The following is a 19,647-nucleotide window of genomic DNA, read 5'->3' as shown; positions in this document are numbered from 1 at the left end:
AGACTGGTTTTATATACATAATATCTGTGCATTCCCCCTCAGGTGGAATGAACTTGCTTATGTTTAGGATTGCTGTGTCTTAGCCTGAGAAATTCTGGGTACATTCAGACATAAGGGGAGATAGTGGACTGTCACGGTAATGTGTTAAAGAATCAATTTGTGGACATAACAATGCTAAAGGTTAAGTGATGACATACAGACCACTGAAGTCCTGTATAGTCAAAAATTGGGTGAAACACAGAAATAGGAACACAATCATGTTTTCATGTGATTTTTAGCAATCCCCTCACCCACCTCCCATCTTGTCCTCATTATGGCAGCTATACCACTAAATAGGCAAATTTTTTTCTAGCAAGTCTGTTTCTTTTAAGACTGTGCTGCCATCGCCTGGAAGCATCAGAAACAGCAAGAAACTTCTTGTTAGGATTTAAGGAAGAGGTTTTCTTCCTTCCTTCCTTCCTTCCTTCCTTCCTTCCTTCCTTTCCTTTCCTTTTCCTTCCTTCCTTTCTTTCTCCTTCCTTCCTTTCTTTCTCCTTCCTTCCTTTCTTTCTCCTTCCTTCCTTTCTCCTTCCTTCCTTCCTTCCTCCCTTCCTTCCTTCTTTCTTTTTAAAGTTTACCTATGTTGAAAGAGAGAGGATGAGAGAAGAGAGTGCATGTGAGTGAGAGGAGGAGTGGAGAGAGAGGAAAGAGGAAAGGGCTTGATCTTAAGACCCTGAAATCATGACCTGAGCTGAAATCAAGAGTCAGATACTTAACCGACTGAGCACCAGGTGACCCTTAAGGAAGGAACCTTTTCAAGGAAGCAATCTGAGGTGGTGCTCCTGGAAGTGAAGAGAGGAGGTCTCAACCTGTCTAGGCCAGCCCCAGTCCATTTTCTGATGCTCCTACTGCTTTCCTGATTTTTCAGGGAAGACTTCTAAACCCAGTTCTGAGAACAAGGTTTTTATTTGCAGTGCTGTAATAATCAAATCTGAGGCAGAACTGATAAAACATTTTGGTCACTTCATTCTGAGACTGTGATCCACAATTTCCAGGGATCTCTGCTTGCCTCTGGAGTTTTCTGTGTGGGAATGAGCTAGTCTTGAGCAGAAGGTCCACGTTTTCTCTTTGCTTTGTCCCCACCACTGGATTTCCTGTTAGGAAACAAAGTTAAATGTAGATATCGAACCTAACCCTCCACTGTTGTCACTTCCAATCACTCTTCTTTATTTCCCCTCAGCATTTATTATCATTTGACACACTACTGTTTGTATTTTACTTATTTTTTATTTTGTTTCCTTTCACCATGGCACAAACTCCACAAAACAGACATTTTTGTCTCTTTGGTTAACTGTGGGATCTTCAGTACTTAGAACAGGGCCTACCACCTAGTAGGTGTTCAAAAGTATTTGTGGAATAAATGAAGTCCTGACTTCATCACCTTATATGGTTACGGGGTCTATACTTTTCTTTCCTCAGAAGTCTGATGGATTTCATGTTTCTGCTTCAGCTTTCCATGAAGACTTTCTACAGAGAGCTGAAAGCCCAGCAGATGGGTATATCTATATCTAGTGACAAGGGAAGGGAATGTATGGTGTAAATAGGTACTTGCCCTGTGCCTGGACTTCTAATCTAATCACCAGCGGAATAAACAATTCTAGATAAGTTTTACAAAGAGTTGAAAACGTAAGGAGCTGAGGAGAAACTAAAGCTGAGAGAAGTATAAATTCAGCAAAGTCTGGGTGAAGCACAGAATACACAAATAAAGATAATTTATGTATCTGTATAAAATTATTTAATTATTATTATAGCTATAATTTATTGAATACCTGCTCTGTTCTAGTACTTCATTATAAATTGCATTACACACTGTATGGCTTTGTTTTTATTTTATAGGAATATCTCTATTTTATAGGAAGCAATGAGGCTCAATGAGCTTATGTAACTTGCTTGGGCAATGATTGTAAATTCTCTGAATAGAAAGCATAGACTCAATCCTGTCCTGCAGAACAGAATAGTGGTTAAATATATGTCTTTGGGCAAAAAGAGCCTTTTTGACTTTGTATTTTCCACCTATTCGTTGTGTGACCTTCAGCAAATTATTTAAATAGTCTCCAATGTCCTCACCTGTGCAATGGGGATAACAGTATTCCTAACCCCCAGGGTTGAGGGAAGGATTAAATGAGATTGCACACAAAGCGTTTCGCATAGCGCTAGGATAAGCACTGGATAAATATGAGCTATGCCTGGGAAGGAGGAACATAGAAGGAAAAGTGACTAGCTCTGATGTTTCTTTTCAGTGTTTTTCCTGCTCCACTTCCTAATATTCGAATTGTTATTCCTGGAGAAAGCTCAGTATTAAAAGCCCGCTTGTAATTTCACCTCCATTACTGGAATTTCTTCTGTCCGGCTTCTGCTGGTTAGTGGTTAGTGAGGGGAGCTCCCCATCTCATAACACAGCCTCTGCTTTGTAATTTCCCAAAACGTCCTTGCGAGTTTGTTTTCTCGGGGTACAGGGGCAGTTCCTGGGGCGTGGCATGCTGGGAGTTGTAGTCCGAACTCCTCTATCTGCATCGAGAGGGCGACTGAGCCGAGAGCTAGGGAACTACAGCTCCCAGAGTCCTCCGCGCCGCCGGGAAGCCCCGAGTCTGCAGGCAGCTGCGAAAGCCGGGAAGATGTCCTCGCCCTCGTCCCGCTCCTGCAGTGAGTGGCTCTATTCATAAAAACGGAACCTGGAACGGCACTCCCCGGGGCGAAGGTGGTATCAGTACATGTCGTGGGGCCAGAGAAGCTAGATCCAGGTATTGCAGGGATGCAGCTGTTCTGCAAATCTATGGTGTAAACTGGTTCCCCACGTGCCAACCTGTTTTGAGCTAGAGCAGCCGCCCAGTCAGCCCAGCCGTTGCCTTGGATATGGCCACTAACTTTTCCTTCTCCAGGACTCGGCCTCGGGAAAGGTTGTGGGCAAGGCTATGAGGACTGTCCCTTTTCTCCCAGGCTGACTCGGGATATCCCGGAGTCCCCGGAGAGGCTGCCACTCTGACGTCTGGGGAGACAGGCCCTAAGCCCCTGCTGGCTATGAAGAGTGACTTCTCGACACCTGCAGCCCCCCTTAGGGGGCTCGGGGGGCCCCTGAGGAGCAGTGAGCCTGTGCGTGCCGCCCCAGCCCCGTCGGCAGCCGTGGTTCTGCTGGAGGAGGCGGCAGACCTCTTAGTTGTACACCTGGACTTCGGGGCGGCGCTGCAGACCTGTGAACGCGCCTTGCCGAGCTTGGCCAACCTTGACGCGGGCACGTACGTGCTGGGCTCCATTCATTTCCGGGTGATCTTGGGGAGGGACTAAAGCTCTTAGGAGTTCTGTCTTTCCCAGATTGCTCACAAGGAGCCTTACACCTTGGTTTCATTAGTGGTTCCTCTCTGAGAGGCTGGTGTGCCCATTCTACAGAGGAGGAAACTGAGGCACTGCACAATGAGGAAGAAGTGGTCAAGTCGTGCAACAGAGCTTAGTGAGAACCCACAGCCAGTTCTTTGCTTCCCTGTTCCAGTGTTGAAGGGCATGTTGGGAAGATAGAATGCGTATTGTCAAATTATTTCAGTAAGCAGGTTCAGCGAGCAGGTGGTGGAAGTCCTCTCCTAGGTATACTCCTCTCCCCCAAACTGTTCACTTGACCTTGGCTGATGAATGGAAATGGAGTTCAGAGTAGAAGTAGTGTCCTGATCCTGTTGAAGGATTGATAGGATTAAAGAATCCAATCTGGAGAAAAGCTTGGTCCTACATTGCTGTTTCAAATGCTCTCAGCCTCTTTTTGAGGGCATAATTTCTCTGTGCATTATAATGTTGACATAGGCTATACTGGGGAGGTGATGGGTAGAATAGTCAAAGGTGACCCCAGAGAAGGATGAACTGGGGATCTCTGGCTTTTTTCAGGGGGTTGGGTAGGGGCTTGTTGCAGTAAATGCTGAAGACTGTTATTCCAGGTGCCTGGAGGCACCTTACTTGGTGGTGCTAACAGGCCAGTTGTGAAGTGCCTGTACCTACAATTAGGCAGAAACCTTGCTCCATGCCCATTTCATCACTAAGCAAACTCTTAGCTCCAGCTCTCTTTCCACCTATACATCTGTGCTACACATTGTCCCTTTCCCCTTCCCTGATTTCACCTAGATACAAAGATGTGTGTTAGGCAACAGTTGATTTGCCTCCAGGAGGTTTTCAGGAACATCGAACTCCTGGGGAAAGGGCAGTTTTCTCTGTGTTGGGGCTCATGAGACCAGTTGTAATTTTTTAAAACATTTTTTTTAAGTTTACTTTTGAGAGAGAAAGAGAGAGAGAGAGAATCCCAAGCAGGCTTCTCTCTGTAAGCGCAGAGCCTGATGTAGGGCTCAATCACATGAACCCTGAGATCATGACCTGAGCCAAAATCACGAGTCAGATGCTTAACCGATGGAACCATGCAGATGCTCCAAGACCAGTTGTAATTTGAATCCGAATACTAATGGGGAGGGTAGAGGTGATGACTGCTAAGTTGGGAGCTGGGGAGGAACAGTCCCAGGGTGGAAGTGAGAATGGAAACAGAAGGAGACCACTTCTTAAAACCTGAACTAGTTCTTCTGCCAACAGCTCCTTGGAGGTGAAGTGCTCCCTGTGTATTGTGGGGATCCAGGCCCTGGCAGAAATGAATCGGTGGCGGGAAGTCCTGTCCTGGGTTCTTCAGTATTACCAGGTTCCTGAAAAGCTACCCCCCAAAGTCCTGGAGCTATGGTAGGTCATTGTTCTGACTCATTGGATCAGTTCAGGAACAAGAGGATATTCATGTCCTTTTCTGAATCAGTGCCTAATATCTTCTCTTTTGCCCTTCTCTACCATTTCCTTCCAAATATGATTCTTTCCCTGTGTTTTTATTTTTGTTTTGTTTTTTGGTTTTTGGGGTTTTTTGGACCTCAAAACATAGTGATAAAGGATGAGGAGGGGGGAATGTTGGGTAGAGGAAAAGAGGAGCAGGGGGACAAAGGGGAATAGGAGATGTGAAGAGGGGTGATACAACTGGAATATGTCAGAGCTGAGGGAGCTTCTTGCTACTTCCTAGGAATTCCTAATTCTTACCAATGTCATCATCCCCTAGGGAAGGACTGGAGGACAACAGGGAAGGGGTTGAGTGGGAGAATGTAGTGGTTTATGAGAGGTAAACCAACCGTGGAGCACTAACTGTTCTTTTTTTGGGGATTGGATTATTTGGGGCTGCAGTGTTCTTTTATACAGCAAAATGCAAGAGCCTGGAGCTGTGCTGGAAGTGGTCAGTGCCTGGCTGCAAGACCCAGACAATCAGGACCTTCCAGAATACAGAGCCTTGGCAGAACTTCACCTACAGCGGGTGCTGCTACCCCTGGGCTGCTTGTCAGAGGCTGAGGAGCTAGTGGTGGGCTCTGCAGGCTTCAGTGAGGAACAGCAGCTGGACGTACTCCAGGCCATTAGTAAGGCAAGGCAACAGCAGAAACACCAACGCTTGGGCTCTGAGGAGGCCCAGAAGCTGAACCAGGAAGGTAGGACATTCTCCTTCTGTGGCCTCCGTAAAGTGGAGTTGTAAGCTTTCCCTTGGACCTTGGGGTTTATCATGACTTTTCCAAGAGCTTGGGAGCAATTATTTGTATGAGTAACTCCCAAATCGCAGAATAGGAAACCTGTTGATTAGATTAAAAAAGCCAAGCCCTGACCCTCTGTAGTTGGCAGTAGAAGGAGAGTCTCCATACAGGGAGGTGTCACTGAGTCTCAGAATCTTTAACTCTTGTTTCTTGAAAGCCACCTTTTCCTTGGGGTCCTTTCATTAGATCTCTTGTCTCTATCATGCTGGCCAGAGTGGGATGTTATTCCTCCTTTAAAGACTGGCCCAAATACAGATGCAGCTGAGGTATGCAGTGGGATACCAAAAGGAAAATAAGCTGACACAATAACTTGGTAAATTGACTTAGATAAAAATGATTTACCTTCATCTTGGGCCCCACTGCCCAGTATGCTGTCTGCCTTTATTTACTAGATCTCTTGAGTATCTTCTTCAGTGACCTCTGTCCCACCGAAGGGGCAGCCCACCTCTGCCAATTAGAGTGCAGTTTCACAAAATGGCTTTTACAGGGGAGCCACTTCAAGACTCAACATCATACACCTGGCTGGCATCATACAAGGGGTTCCTACACAGGGTTGGGTATGGGCTTGGGGGTTGTTTTGTTACAAGGGATTTTAAAAGTCCTCTGCTCCAGACCCTTGCCAGGTCTTTGAATCCTTTTCATCTCCTTTTCCTCAAGTGATCATCTAGTCTATACAAGGACTGAAAATCCACTATCTCCAGAAGCAGCTCATTCCATCTGTGAAGAGTTCTGTACAGAAGTTCTTCCTGATGCTGGATTTAAGTTTTTTTTTCTGGTAGTTTTTAGGTACTGTTCCTTGATTTTTCTCTTGGTATATACAGAATAAGTCTGATCCTTTTTTTTTTTTCTATGAAAGTTCTTCAGTTAAATGTAATCCTGTTCTCCAAAGTGTTTTTTCTTTGTGTGCTAATGAGCATGAAACTTCTGAGATAGAATCACTTCTTTGCCAACAGGTTGTTGGCTTCAAGAATGAGCTGTAGGGGCGCCTGGGTGGCGCAGTCGGTTAAGCGTCCGACTTCAGCCAGGTCGCGATCTCGAGGTCCGGGAGTTCGAGCCCCGCGTCGGGCTCTGGGCTGATGGCTCAGAGCCTGGAGCCTGTTTCTGATTCTGTGTCTCCCTCTCTCTCTGCCCTTCCCCCGTTCATGCTCTGTCTCTCTCTGTCCCAAAAATAAATAAAAAACATTGAAAAAAAAATTAAAAAAAAAAAAAAAGAATGAGCTGTGACTACCCAGACTCTCTGCCCCTCCATCTCCTGGGGAGGAAAGGTTAGGAAAAGGGTTTGATGGCAAGTTCAGAGTGTTCTATCAGGACTTGGCACCACTTGTTCTTGGGCTGGTGGTGTTCATGTTTATATTTAGAACTTAAGATTTTTGAATTCTTCACTATATGTATTAAGTGCACTTCATTTTCCTGTATTAATGTGATCATCAAGAACTATTGCTCTGTGTAACTCTCTGTACATATCTTAGGCCAGAATATAAAGAAAGCTATAAAATAATGAGTCTATTGAAAAAAACACACCAAATATGCCAGGTTTACCCAGCTGAGTAGGTGTTGTCTGTCCAAAGTCTCTCCTAAGGAGATGATATTCTAGTGATGTTGTCTGTCCTCAAAACATTTTGGAGTTTTTAGAATTTCTTTTGCAACCACTTTATAAATTACATGAATAAACTAGTCTTGTTACCTTTTGCTCAACTCTCATAATCAAGCTCAAAGCTCAGAATCAGTGAAGCTGGTTCCTGTGACTTATGCTGCAGTTATGCTTTATCTCCCTGACCAGGCTCCTTCTCCCACAAGTTCCTGTCACTACTGATGTTGCTCCGCCGGCTTTGGGATTCTACAGTGAGCCACTTCTTTTCCCTGCCCTTCAAAAAGAGCCTCCTGGCTGCCTTGATCCTCTGCCTCTTGGTGGTAAGGTTTGATCCAGGTGAGTGATGAAGCCAGTCTTCCCTCCCGCTCTTCCTGGGGAAGGGACAGTTGGATAGGGGCTGGGCTTGTGGGAGGCCTCCTGGGAACGGAGGTATCTATCTCCTGGGCCACTTCTCCCCAAGTCTCTTCTATAGGGAGGAGGGATTGTTGGGCCTCATTGAGATCCAGCCAGACCCACCTAGGAGAGAATAGCCCTGGAATCCATGAGAGCAATCCCTCATGGAAGAAACTGCCTCTACTCTGTTGACTCCTGGAACATTGACTGAGTCATTGTCATCTCCTTTATTCAGGGGTGAACTCTGACTAGAAACTCAGAATTAAAAAAAAATTTTTTTCCTAATCATCATATCTAAAAAAAATTGTATTAAGTTATAAATAAAATACATGTATACTTTAGAAAATGTGGAAAATAGAAAAAAGTATAAAGAAAACAGAAATCACCTAAAAGTTTGCCATTGTAATGGCTATACTTTCGGTCTTTTTCTTTATGGATATAGGTGCAATTTTGCAGGTTACAAATATTCTTTAAAACGTCTTTCAATGGCTAAATAATATTCCAATTGATAGAAACTTCCATAATTGATTAACAGTTCCCTATTGTTGAACACCTTGATGATTTCTTTTTTGTTTTGTTTTGTTTTATGTTTATATATTATTGAGAGAGAGAGAGAGAGAGAGAGAGAGAGAGAGAGAGAGACAGACAGAGTGTGAGTTTGGGGAGGGGCGGGGAGAGAGGGAGACACAGAATCTAAAGCAGGCTCCAGGCTCCAAGCTGTCAACACAGACACCGACGTGGGGCTCGAACTCACAAACCGTGAGATCATGACCTGAGCTGAAGTCAGATGCTTAATCAACTGAGCCACCCAGCACCCCTTGATGATTTCTTACTCTGTTTTTTGCAGTGTTTTTTCTTAAAAGTCCTGCTCTTTTTCTTTTATTTAGTTATTTATTTTTTTATTTTAGAGAGAGGGTGAGAGGCAGATGGAAAGAATCCCAAGCAAGATCCATGCCCAGCACTGAGACTGATCCAGGGACTGATAAACTCTCTAAGTGCTATTTGGGAACAACCCTGGTTATTTCCTGAGGATTAATCCCTCAAAATTAAGTGTTGGGCCAAAGATTAGGAGCTCACTCTTTTAGATTTTTGTATTTGTGTGTTACTTTATGTGAGTTATAATCTAATACCTACTCTCCTCATGAATTTAAACTTAGAGTTATAACTCTAAGGATTATAGAATTATAACTTTTAAAACTGCAGGAAAAACTGGAAACCCTTATTCTAGTCGCTTCATTTTCTTTTTCTTTCTTTTTTGGTTGAGAAACCTAAGAGCCACAGGAAATGAGTAACTAGCCCAGGGTCACACAAATAATTTGTCTATTTAAAAAATTGCCTATTCTTTTTTTAAAAATTTTTTAACGTTTTATTTATTTTTGAGAGAGGGAGAGACAGAGCATGAACAGGAGAGGGTCAGAGAGAGGGAGACACAGAATCTGAAACAGGCTCCAGGCTCTGAGCTGTCAGCACAGAGCCTGACGCGGGGCTCGAACTCACAGACCGCGAGATCATGACCTGAGCCGAAGCCGGCTGCTTAACCGACTGAGCCACCCAGGCACCCCTGCCTATTCTTGATTTAATCTTCAGGTCTTCCCCATTTTCTCCATTTCCCTTTCTCTTCTTCAGCGAGCTTTTTTTGCATAGCTCAGAGTTGTCCTTTTCAGGATGCCTGGGTAGCTCAGTTAGTTGAGCATCTCACTCTTGGTTTTGGCTCAGGTCATGATCCCAGGGCCATAGGATTGAGCCCCTACTTAAGATTCTCTCTCTCTCTCTCTCTCTCTCCCCCCCACCCCCATCCTTCCCCTGCTCTCTCTCTTTCTCTCTGTCTCTGAAAAATAAACAAACAAAAAGTTGTCCTTTCACTTTGCTGAACTAAGGATAGTTTGTATTCATTCCTGCTCACCCTCTGACTTTCTACTTTGTTCTAGAGACTTGATACAATTTAGAATTTTTTTTTTATGGTTCTTAAAAGTCCTGCTCTTTTTCTTGTATTTAGTTATTTTTCTTAGAGAGAGAGAGAGAGAGAGAGAGAGAGAGAGAGGAGCAGAGGGAAAGAATCCCAATCAGGCTTCAGGCCCAGCACGTAGCCTGAGCAGGGCTTGATGTATGCCTGATCCCAGGATCCTGGGATCATGACCCAAGCTGAAATCAAGAGTCGGGCTCAAGTGACTGAGCCACCAGGTGCCCTTAGTGTCCTGGTCTTCTAAGTGGGGACAGCAGGAGACAGTTTGAGCTTGCTGGTTCCATGGCTGCTTGGAGCTTCCTTAAAATGCCCTGGCCTGACACTCCTGACCCCCAGTGGCAGTCTTGGTTCATTGCAGTGGTGGTGCTGCAGGAGAGGAGAACCCATGGCTAGGCTGTAACTAGGACTCTTGTAGGAAGGCTATAAAGAGAGGAGACTGTCAATAGCTTTCTTTAAAAACAACATTTTTCTTTTTAAGAAGAAAAAATCAGTTAAAAAATTAGTAACCAAATAAGGAAAAACAAACCCACCAACTCAGCCCTAATTCCAAAGAGGTAGATTTTACTTTATTTTCAATATAATTAACGGATGATAAAAATAGGTAATACTGTCACTTGGCTCCAGGTTGAGAAGGTACAAAAAGGATTGGAGAGGAAGTTTCTTCTTAAAAACCTATTTTCCCAGAGGCAGCCACCATCACCAGTTGTGTGTGTGTGTGTGTGTGTGTGTGTGTGTGTGTGTATCAAAAAGTTAGATTAAAAATATAATAAGTTTCGATCTTTTTCTCAGCAAACTTAAGGTCATTGTAATCCAAGGCACCTGGGTGGCTCAGTTGGTTAAGAGTCTGACTTCAGCTCAGGTCATGATCTCACTGTCTGTGGTTCAAGCTGTACTGACAGCTCAGAGCCTGGAGCTTCCTCTGAGTCTCGCTCTCTCTCTGCTCCTCCCCTGCTCACGCTCCTGTCTCTCTCGTTCTCAAAAAATAGACATAATTTTTTTTTTTTTTAATCCAAGTGAAGAAAATATCTCCCAGAGAATACATTGTTGGGGAGGGGAGGAGGAGCCAATAACATTAAACGTCAAAATATGCTTTAAAAAGATCAGACATACTCCCAGAGTGGCAGAGTTTCCAAGAGATGGGACTTGAGGCTGAGGGAAGAGGAGGGGAGTAGAGGTGGGGATACTGACATCATACTTCCTTTTCCCTTGCAGCTTCTCCTTCATCCTTGCCCTTCCTCTGCAAGCTGTCTCAGCTCTTCCATCGGATTCAGGAAGCCATATTTTCTCTCTACCGGCTTCCTATCCATGACTGAGTGGTCTTTCCCATTCACCTCAACCTTGCTAATCCCCAAGTTTGCTGTGACAGAAGCAGAGTAACTCATCCACGGCGTCCTGTTTCCTGTTGCTGGCTGGGCCCCCATAGGAGTGGGGCCAGCCCGATTCTAGAAAGAGCTGATCCAGTATGGTGAACTGTGTTTTGCCACCTGAATGTTTTCCACTTTGCACCCTACTTTGGCTGATGTTGGTAGGAAATGTGGAAACAAAGGGGGCCAGAGAGCTCAAGTCCTCCAGAATAGTATTCCCTTTTGCCAGGGGCCCCTCATAAAGGAGGGGTTTGGGAAAGGAGACTGTATCCATGAAATATTCCATCTTCTTGGCCAAGGCAAGGGGTTGATTTTTCAGGTCAGCAGGTTAATGAAGCTGGAAGTTCAGAAAACTCTGATGGAATGACCCTTGGCCTTTTACTTTCTTGAAAAACTTACCTTTGAGATTTGCTTCACAGGGCAGGTCCTTAATTAGGCAGAGTGTGAGGATCTGAGAGGGCCTTTTGCTTGTCCTCTATGCTCCTCTCCACAGATCTGGTCTAATTATTCCTGTGGTTTTGCAATGGGCTTGAAGCTGCATGGGCCCTCTCTTTTTAGACCAGGACATGGCTTTCAGAACCACCCAGGTCACTATTGAAAGCAAAGTAAGGCTGCTCTGCCCTTCTCACTGGGGAAAATGATCCTGCTCGGTGCCTCTTGGGCTTCAGCTCAATTTTCCAGGTTGTCAGTGGCCAAGTCCTGCTCTATTACACACTCAGCATTCCTGTGCTCTCTTTCTTCCTGTCAGTCCCTTCCGCCTGCTCTGCAATAGTATTTTTGTACTTTGTCTGATGGCTGTTTTACCAGGTTCTACCTGTATCTTTGGTTCCTCAGTACATATTGTTGCTGGTCCGCCAACCCCTTCTATGTCCTGTTGTTCTAATTATATTTTATTGTTTGTATAATGTAGAAGTCTTTCTGCTTGTGTGGCCTTGAAAAGTAGGTTAGCCTTAGAGGCCGATGAGCTGAAAATGGAACTGGGTAATCAGGTGAGCTGGAAGGGATATGTGGAGGGAGTTGTGCAGAGGGAAGACATGGGTTTTGAAGGCAATGAACGATTTTATTCATTGTTAGGGGTAGGAGGCATTGGAGCCATAGCATTTGAGTATTTGAAATGTTTCAGTGTTTTCTGTCACTGGCTGTGAGAATCTTACATGTGTCTGTGCAAGTATATGTACACAATACTACACTGTCAGAATTATGAAAGGCTTCCTGCAGGGGTTAGCCTTTCTGAGGCTGAAGTCCAAACAAACCATTCCTTCCTGGGGCTCTGGGCAGTGTTGATGCCGGAATATAGGATTTGCGTTTAGTAGTTTTCCATAGGTTCCTCTTCAGGAGTTCCAAGTCAATAACTTCTCTTTAGTAAAATGGGTAGACTAAGTAAACCTCACAGGTCATTGGGAGATAAATCCCTAGGGTGTGTCCAACTCTGTAGGAAACAAATCTGTGCTTTTATGTTTGGGCTTTTAAATAGTTAAGACCCTTGGGGAGAGGAAAGGAGACAGGTGAGATCTCTGTTGGAATTATTTCTGAAAATAAAAATCTGGTCCCTTTCACTACCCTAGATAAAACTCTTTAATGGCTTCCCATGGCTCACGTGGGATTTCTTCTTAAATTTAAATCCCCTTATGCACTAGTTTTGGCTAACACCTCCTCTTTCATGTGGGGTCTCTGTTCCTTACTCACACTGCCCTCCAGCTGCTGAGCCAGTCACAGGTTTCTGAACATTGCATGCTTCCTCACACCTTGGCTCCTTCGGTTCCCTCTGGAAGGTCCAGCTCCCACTTTTTGGCCAGCTCAATTCTAGACTTACTCAAGGGTTACCTTTGGGAATCCTTTCCCTATGTCCTCTGCTTCCAGGCCCCTATCTCATGTCCTTTCTGTGGTAGTGACCCTATGGCCTTATAATTGTGAAATCCTCTTGCCTCCAGTAACTGTGAGCCCTTTGAAGCTGGAGAGTGTGGCTTGTGGCAGTGTTTAAGAATCAAGTTTGGATTCCTGCTGTACCACTCACTAGGTGTGTGACTGTTGGAAAGTGACTTATCCTTTTCAGCCTTAGTGTCCTCATCTGTTAGTGAGTTATTATCTCATAGGGACTTTTGGTGGAGCAAATGAGAGCCTCCTTACCTAGTGCTTGGCACGCTGCCTCAAATAAGAACTCTTGTGAGTGGTAGCTATTTCTCCATTGCTTAGCTGAACACCTGGGAATTTGAAGGTATTCAGAGGTGTTTAAACTAATGAGCTGATATAGCTGCCATGACCAAATGTCTGTGTGCTTACAGTGTGTTTTGTATTGTGAAAACCCTGAGTAAAAAGAAGACTCAACTATGCCCAGTTCATTTTTCTGTCTGTCCCCTGAAGTTCCTTCATATTATTCTGCTTATAGGCTTCTTGGTTCTCTGTTTTATGTTTGTCTTGAACTCTGCAATGTTGTCTGGTAACCAGCCCCAGCTACCTTCCCAGTCAGACGAGGAACTCAGAACCAAAACTGCTCTGATGACTTTGACCTTTTCTAAGGATGGAGGCTTGTATTAAATCAGTCTTCAACTTTGGGCTTAACGAGGTCAGAAATGAAGAGAGGACATCCTTGTTAGGCCTATTCCTGTGCTGTCCAGTATGGTAGCCATTAGCCACGTGTGGCTTTTGAACACTTGAAATATAGCTGGTCCAAATCAAGATGTTCTGTAAATGTAAAATGCTCACCTGGATTTTGAAGACTTAGTATTAAAAAAAAGAATGGAAACTCAACAATTTTTGTATTGATTGCATGTTGAAATTATAATATTTTGAATATATTGGGTTAAATAAAATCTATTAAAATTAACTTCAACTGTTTCTTTTTACTTTTTTTGTGGAGCTACTAGAATGTTTAAAGTGACATATATGGCTCACATTGAATTTCTGTCGGACAGTGCTATTGAACACGCGCAGTACACATCAAGTTCAGGGGATGCCAATCTGAGAAGCAGCATTGTATGGTGGGATTTTACAGTGTTAGATCTGGAAAGATCATCTCTTATATTCCCCCTCACTTTTTTTTTAAGTTAAGGAAATCAAGACCCAGAGAGGTGAAGTGATTTGCCCTGAATCACATAGCCTGAATAAGATCAAGGTCTCCTGACCCTCAAGTGTGGTGTTCTTTTCACTGCAATATGATTCTGCTTCACTTGCTCTAAAATCAGTCACTCTCTGGCTGAAATTCACTGTTAATATGCAAATATATCTGGGAAGGGTAACTTTAGCTGGAGTTCGTTGATTTGTTTTACTGGGTTCTGAGAGAATATAACATAGAACAGATATTTTATAATTTAGGGATGCTAAGGAGAGCAGCAATGGGGGTAATGCTCTTCTGTGGTCAAATAGAATGAAGAGGTTGGGGTGAGGTGGAGAGATGAAATTAGGCTACTCTGGGAAATTGCAGGGGTGGATGGGCTGGACAAGGACAGAGTTGTTCTGCTTCTGGAAAGGGGCTTAGAAGGGACTGAGGAGCTTTGCACAGGTGATTCCACTCTTTTACATGTATGTGTTTGCACATGTGTACATGTAGACCATTTAGAAGTGATACTCAAGTTTTATATTTATGGAACAGAATTCAAATGTTACAAAAGGATATTCATGGAAAAAAATATCTTTTTTTTCCACTTCTGGTTTCCTGCCCAGAGGCCACCACTGTTGCCAGTTTGTTTGTACTTCCAGAGGTAATCTTTGATATTAAGCTTTTCTTTCTCTTATATAAGTGATAGCATACATACACTACACATGCTGTGCCAAAAATTTTTTTTTTTTTAATTTTTTTTTTCAACATTTATTTATTTTTGGGACAGAGAGAGACAGAGCATGAACGGGGGAGGGGCAGAGAGAGAGGGAGACACAGAATCGGAAACAGGCTCCAGGCTCTGAGCCATCAGCCCAGAGCCTGACGTGGGGCTTGAACTCATGGACCGCGAGATCGTGACCTGGCTGAAGTCGGACGCTTAACCGACTGCGCCACCCAGGCGCCCCTAAAATTTTTTAAATTAATTAATCTTGGATGATTGTTCTTATTAGCTCATATGGAGCTGCCTCATTCTTATTAGAGATTTAGTATTCCATTGTGTGATAGGATCGCAGTGTATAAAACCCCTATGCTCCCCCCTTTTTTAAACTTTATTTATTTTGAGAGAGAGATAGAGTGCTTGAGTGGGGTAGAGGCAGAGAGAGAGGGAGAGAGAGAGAATCCCAAGCAGGCTCCATGCTGTCAGAGCAGAGCCCAATGTGGGTCTTGAACTCACAAACTGTGAGATCATGACCTGAACCGAAGTTGGATGCTCAGCTGACTGAGTCACCCAGGCACCCCTATTATCTCTATTTTGGAGATGACAAAACAGATACAAAGGGGTTAAACAACTTGCCCAATTGTCCCATAGCTATTAAGTGGTAAAGCTAGGATCTGAACCTAGACAGACTGGGGCTGGAGTTCATGTTCTTATATCCCTTATAACACATAGAATGAGCCATGCAGCCATGAAATAAAGATTTGTTGAATAAACTTGGATTCAGTCTCAAGAATTAGAGGAAGGAAGAAATAGACATAGCAAAGAGGGTGGGAAGAAAGGCAAGCATCAGAGCTGAAGGATGGAGGTGGATGTAGAAAGAGAAGAAAGGACACAGGACTTTGGCACCTGTTTTAGCAGTATCATTGCTCAGCTCACTGCAGAGGGAAAGAGCAGGAGGTATTCCTTTTCAACTGTACCAGTGATGACAAAGACAGCTTGGCAGGTATCCTTCAGTGTAGATATAAATACAAGCTTGTGGTTCTATCAGATGACTTATATGGATATGCCAAGCTCTTGGTTACCAGCAGCCTCAGCTGGATCCCAAGGAATGGGTGGTTTTTCTGAAAGGAAGCCACTCTGTGTCTTTGATCACTTTCAAAGTGTTGTCTGAGAATTTTGCTCACCCTTCCCAATCCATTGCCAAGCTGGAAAGCTGCTAAAATTGGCTTGTTTTGCTAAAAGAGCCACCCTGCCCATTCCAAATCTCCCTTAGCATTTGGTCTGACTGTGGATAGCAGCCTCCTCCCAGCAGGTACCCATTGCTCTGGAACATTCTGAGGATCTACTCCCTCCCCTCTTAGTACTCATTACTGTTCTGTCCCATTTGTGGATTTCATGGTTTCCTAGGTGACAATTAGCTATTTCAGAAGTATTAAAGACAATGACTAAAAGACATGACCCATTAATCTTCCCAAGAAACCCATGGATTTTTACAAGGCATTTTTTGTATGAAATATAATTTATTGTCAACTTGGCTTCCATACAACACCCAATGCTTATCCCAACAGGTGCCCTCCTCAATGCCCATCACCCACTTTCCCTTCTCCCCCCTACCCTACAAAGCATTTTTAAAAATTGTTTGTTTTGTTTTGAAAAACAAAGCTTAAACCCAATTAGGTAATTTTGCTATATAAGTGAGAGGGAGTGTGGGACGGTGTTTGAGAGTGTGAACCCTGGGGCCATAATACCCAAGTTCATATCTTGGTTTGCCAACTTTGACCTTGGGCAAACTGTCTTTCCTGTGCCTTACTTTCTTCATCTGTAAAATGAGGATAATAATGTATTTACTTCATAGGTTTGTTGTGAGGATTAAATAGTGCTAACATGTATGAACACTTAAAAAGTTCATGGCATATAGTGATCAGGTGCTAGTTATTGTGGCTATTAATTAAGTGTGAGATGTGGGAGGGGAGAGCCAGTAGTGTTAGAAACCAGTGTCTTTCATATATCAAACTGCAAAACAGGTAGCCTCTCCTGATTCCTGATTCTCAGCTCAGGAACTAGGCTTTGCAGGTGACTCTAACTACTTAAAGAAGTGCCAAACCTTTTTTTTTTTTTTTTTTTAATGTTTATTTAGGAACATATTTAATTAAAAAAATTTTTTTTAATGTTTATTTATTTTTGAGAGACAGAGAGAGACAGCATGAGCTGGGGGAGGGGTAGAGAGAGAGGGAGACATAGAACATGAAGCAGGCTCCAGGCTCTGAGCTGTCAACACAGAGCCCGGTGCAGGGCTTGAACTCACTAGCCGTGAGATCATGACCTGAGCCGAAGTTGGACACTTAACCAACTGAGCCACCCAGGTGCCCCAAGAACATATTTAATTTTCTGAATATGCAGGACAGTCATAGTTTTTTAAAAAGTATGAAAACGCTTTAATGTGAAGAACTTTCTATTCCTATCTACCATCTAGCAAGTTCCTTCCCAAGTACTCTCCCAAGTACTGGCCACTGCTATTTGTTTTTTTGTTTCTTCTTCTAGCATTTCTTTGTACATATCTAAAAAAATATGGATGTAGATCCTAATTTTTCTTTTTTTTAAAAATACAATTGTATGTTATATATACTGTTTTATTCCTTGTTTTTTTACTTTTCGAAGGTATAGAATGATTTTGAGGGAGATAAAGGAAAGTATGTTATGATGTGGACCTTTGGAAATAGGACTAGGCTGGTTTTGGTTCTGGCTCTGCTACTAACTTGCTCTATAATTTTGCAAAAGTCACTTAATCTTGCATCACAATTTTCTCACTTAAAAGATGGCAATAAAAATTACCTGCCTTATTTTATGATACTTTGTGTCAAGTGAGCAAAAATCTATACAAACTTTGAAAAGTATTAAGTGACATACATAGAATGGGGTATTGAAAATCCTACATAATATTTAATATTATGAAATAGGATGGTTAAGTCTTTTTATTAAAATAGGTTAAAATATTTGAAAGAGGGGCATCTGGGTGGCTCAGTTGGTTAAGGATCTGACTCTTGGTTTTGGCTCAGGTCATGATCTCCCAGTTTCTCAGTTCAAGACCCATCTGAGGCTCTGTGCTGACAGTTCAGAGCCTCTTAAAAAAATATTTGAAATAGGTGCATGAAATAGAAAGGTTAAATAGATACTGACTTTTTATATAGGCACATTTAGTTGAATTAAGTAAGACTTAAATGGTTCACTAGAGATTTGTGTATAGTTACATAGCCAACTGCAAATTATCACTTTCTGTGAACTATTTAAAAATTTTTTAAGTGTTTATTTATTTTTGAGAGAGAGAGAAAGAGAGAGAGATTGAGAGGTGGAGGGGCAGGGAGAGAGGGAGACACAGAATTCAAAGCAGGCTCCAGGCTCTTAGCTGTCAGTGCAGAGCCCAATGCAGGGCTCGAACCCACGAACTGTGAGATCATGATCTGAGCTGAAGTCTCACAGCTGAGACTGAAATCACTCTAGGTCCATCCATGTTGTCACAAATGGCAGATCTCATTCTTTGTTTATGGCTGAGTAATATTTCATTATAATATATATATATATATGTATATATACATATATATAGATAGTTAGATAGATAGATATATACATATATATATATATGCCACAACTTCTTTTATCCATTCATCTAAGTCTGACTTAACTGACTGAACCACCCAGGCACCTGTGAACTATTTAAACTAATCAGGTAATATGGGGCGCCTGGGTGGCTCAGTCGGTTGAGCCTCCGACTTCAGCTCAGGTCACGATCTCGCGGTCCGTGAGTTCGAGCCCCGCATCGGGCTCTGGGCTGATGGCTCAGAGCCTGGAGCCTGCTTCCGATTCTGTGTCTGCCTCTCTCTCTCTGCCCCTCCCCCGCTCATGCTCTGTCTCTCTCTGTCTCAAAAATAAATAAACCTTAAAAAAAATTAAACTAATCAGGTAATAGGTTAAAAAATAATATGCTTTTAAGAGACTCTTAAAAACTGAGAACAAACTGAGGGTTGATGGGGGGTAGGAGGGAGGGGTGGGTGGGTGGGTGATGGGTATTGAGGAGGGCACCTTTTGGGATGAGCACTGGGTGTTGTATGGAAACCAATTTGATAATAAATTTCATATAAAAATAATATGCTTTCTGCCTTACCTTTACTTATGGCTTTTAGGAAGAGGAGGGTGGGGGCTAGTGACTAAGGAGGTAATAGAGTTTGTAAGAGAATATATATTTTTTCAAACTAGTATAATATACATATTTATGTATTTTTCTATTTCTTTTTTAAATGAAGTTGATGCACAATGTTACATTAGTTTTAGGTGTACAGCATAGTGATTGGACAACTCTACATTATGCTATGGTTATGCTGTGCTCACCATAAGTGTAGTTACCATCTGTCACCACACAACGTTATTGATTACCATTGATTATATTCCCGATGCTGTGCTTTTTATCCCTATGAATTATCATTCCATAACTGGAAGCCTGTATCTCCAATTCCCCTTCATCTATTTTGGCCCTGCCCCCATCCCCCTTTCTTCTGGCAACCATCAGTTTGTCTTTTGTGTTTATGGGTCTCTTCCTGCTTTTTGTATGTTTATTCATTTGTTTTGTGTTTTAGATTCCACAGATAAATGAAATCACTCTAGGTCCATCCATGTTGTCACAAATGGCAGATCTCATTCTTTTTTTATGGCTGAGTAATATTTCCATATATATATATATAGCATATATATATATATATAGTATATATATATAGCATATATATATATAGATATATATATATAGCATATATATATATATAGCATATATATATCTATATGCCACAACTTCTTTTATCCATTCATCTATTGATGTATATTTGGGTTGCTTCTATATCTTGGCTATTGTAAATAATGCTGCAATAAACATAGGGGTAGATACATGTTTTTGAATTAGTATCTTCTTCTTCTTTATTTA

General features: G+C 42.7%; 1 protein-coding gene across 1 annotated transcript; it reads left to right on the top strand.

Moving 5' to 3' along the window:
• Positions 1-2,642: 2,642 nt before the first annotated feature.
• PEX26 (peroxisomal biogenesis factor 26) lies at positions 2,643-13,750 on the top strand. The gene is made up of 5 exons (XM_047866007.1): positions 2,643-3,272; positions 4,597-4,737; positions 5,221-5,516; positions 7,396-7,542; positions 10,775-13,750. The coding sequence occupies exons 1-5, from the start codon at positions 3,058-3,060 to the stop codon at positions 10,873-10,875; spliced, it is 900 nt and encodes a 299-aa protein (XP_047721963.1). The 5' UTR covers positions 2,643-3,057; the 3' UTR covers positions 10,876-13,750.
• Positions 13,751-19,647: the final 5,897 nt, after the last annotated feature.

Source organism: Prionailurus viverrinus, chromosome B4, assembly GCF_022837055.1.
Source record: "Prionailurus viverrinus isolate Anna chromosome B4, UM_Priviv_1.0, whole genome shotgun sequence".
Lineage (NCBI taxonomy): Eukaryota > Metazoa > Chordata > Mammalia > Carnivora > Felidae > Prionailurus > Prionailurus viverrinus.
This window is presented reverse-complemented; position numbering and strand designations above follow the sequence as displayed.

What these genes read in the sequence shown, in the direction of transcription:
- PEX26 (XM_047866007.1), top strand. Translation starts at nt 3,058, where the DNA reads ATGAAGAGTGACTTCTCGACACCTGCAGCCCCCCTTAGGGGGCTCGGG. An exon ending in GCCAACCTTGACGCGGGCAC is followed by an intron (nt 3,273 to 4,596) that starts GTACGTGCTGGG and finishes TTCTGCCAACAG; the next exon opens with CTCCTTGGAGGTGAAGTGCT. An exon ending in GGTGGTAAGGTTTGATCCAG is followed by an intron (nt 7,543 to 10,774) that starts GTGAGTGATGAA and finishes TTTCCCTTGCAG; the next exon opens with CTTCTCCTTCATCCTTGCCC.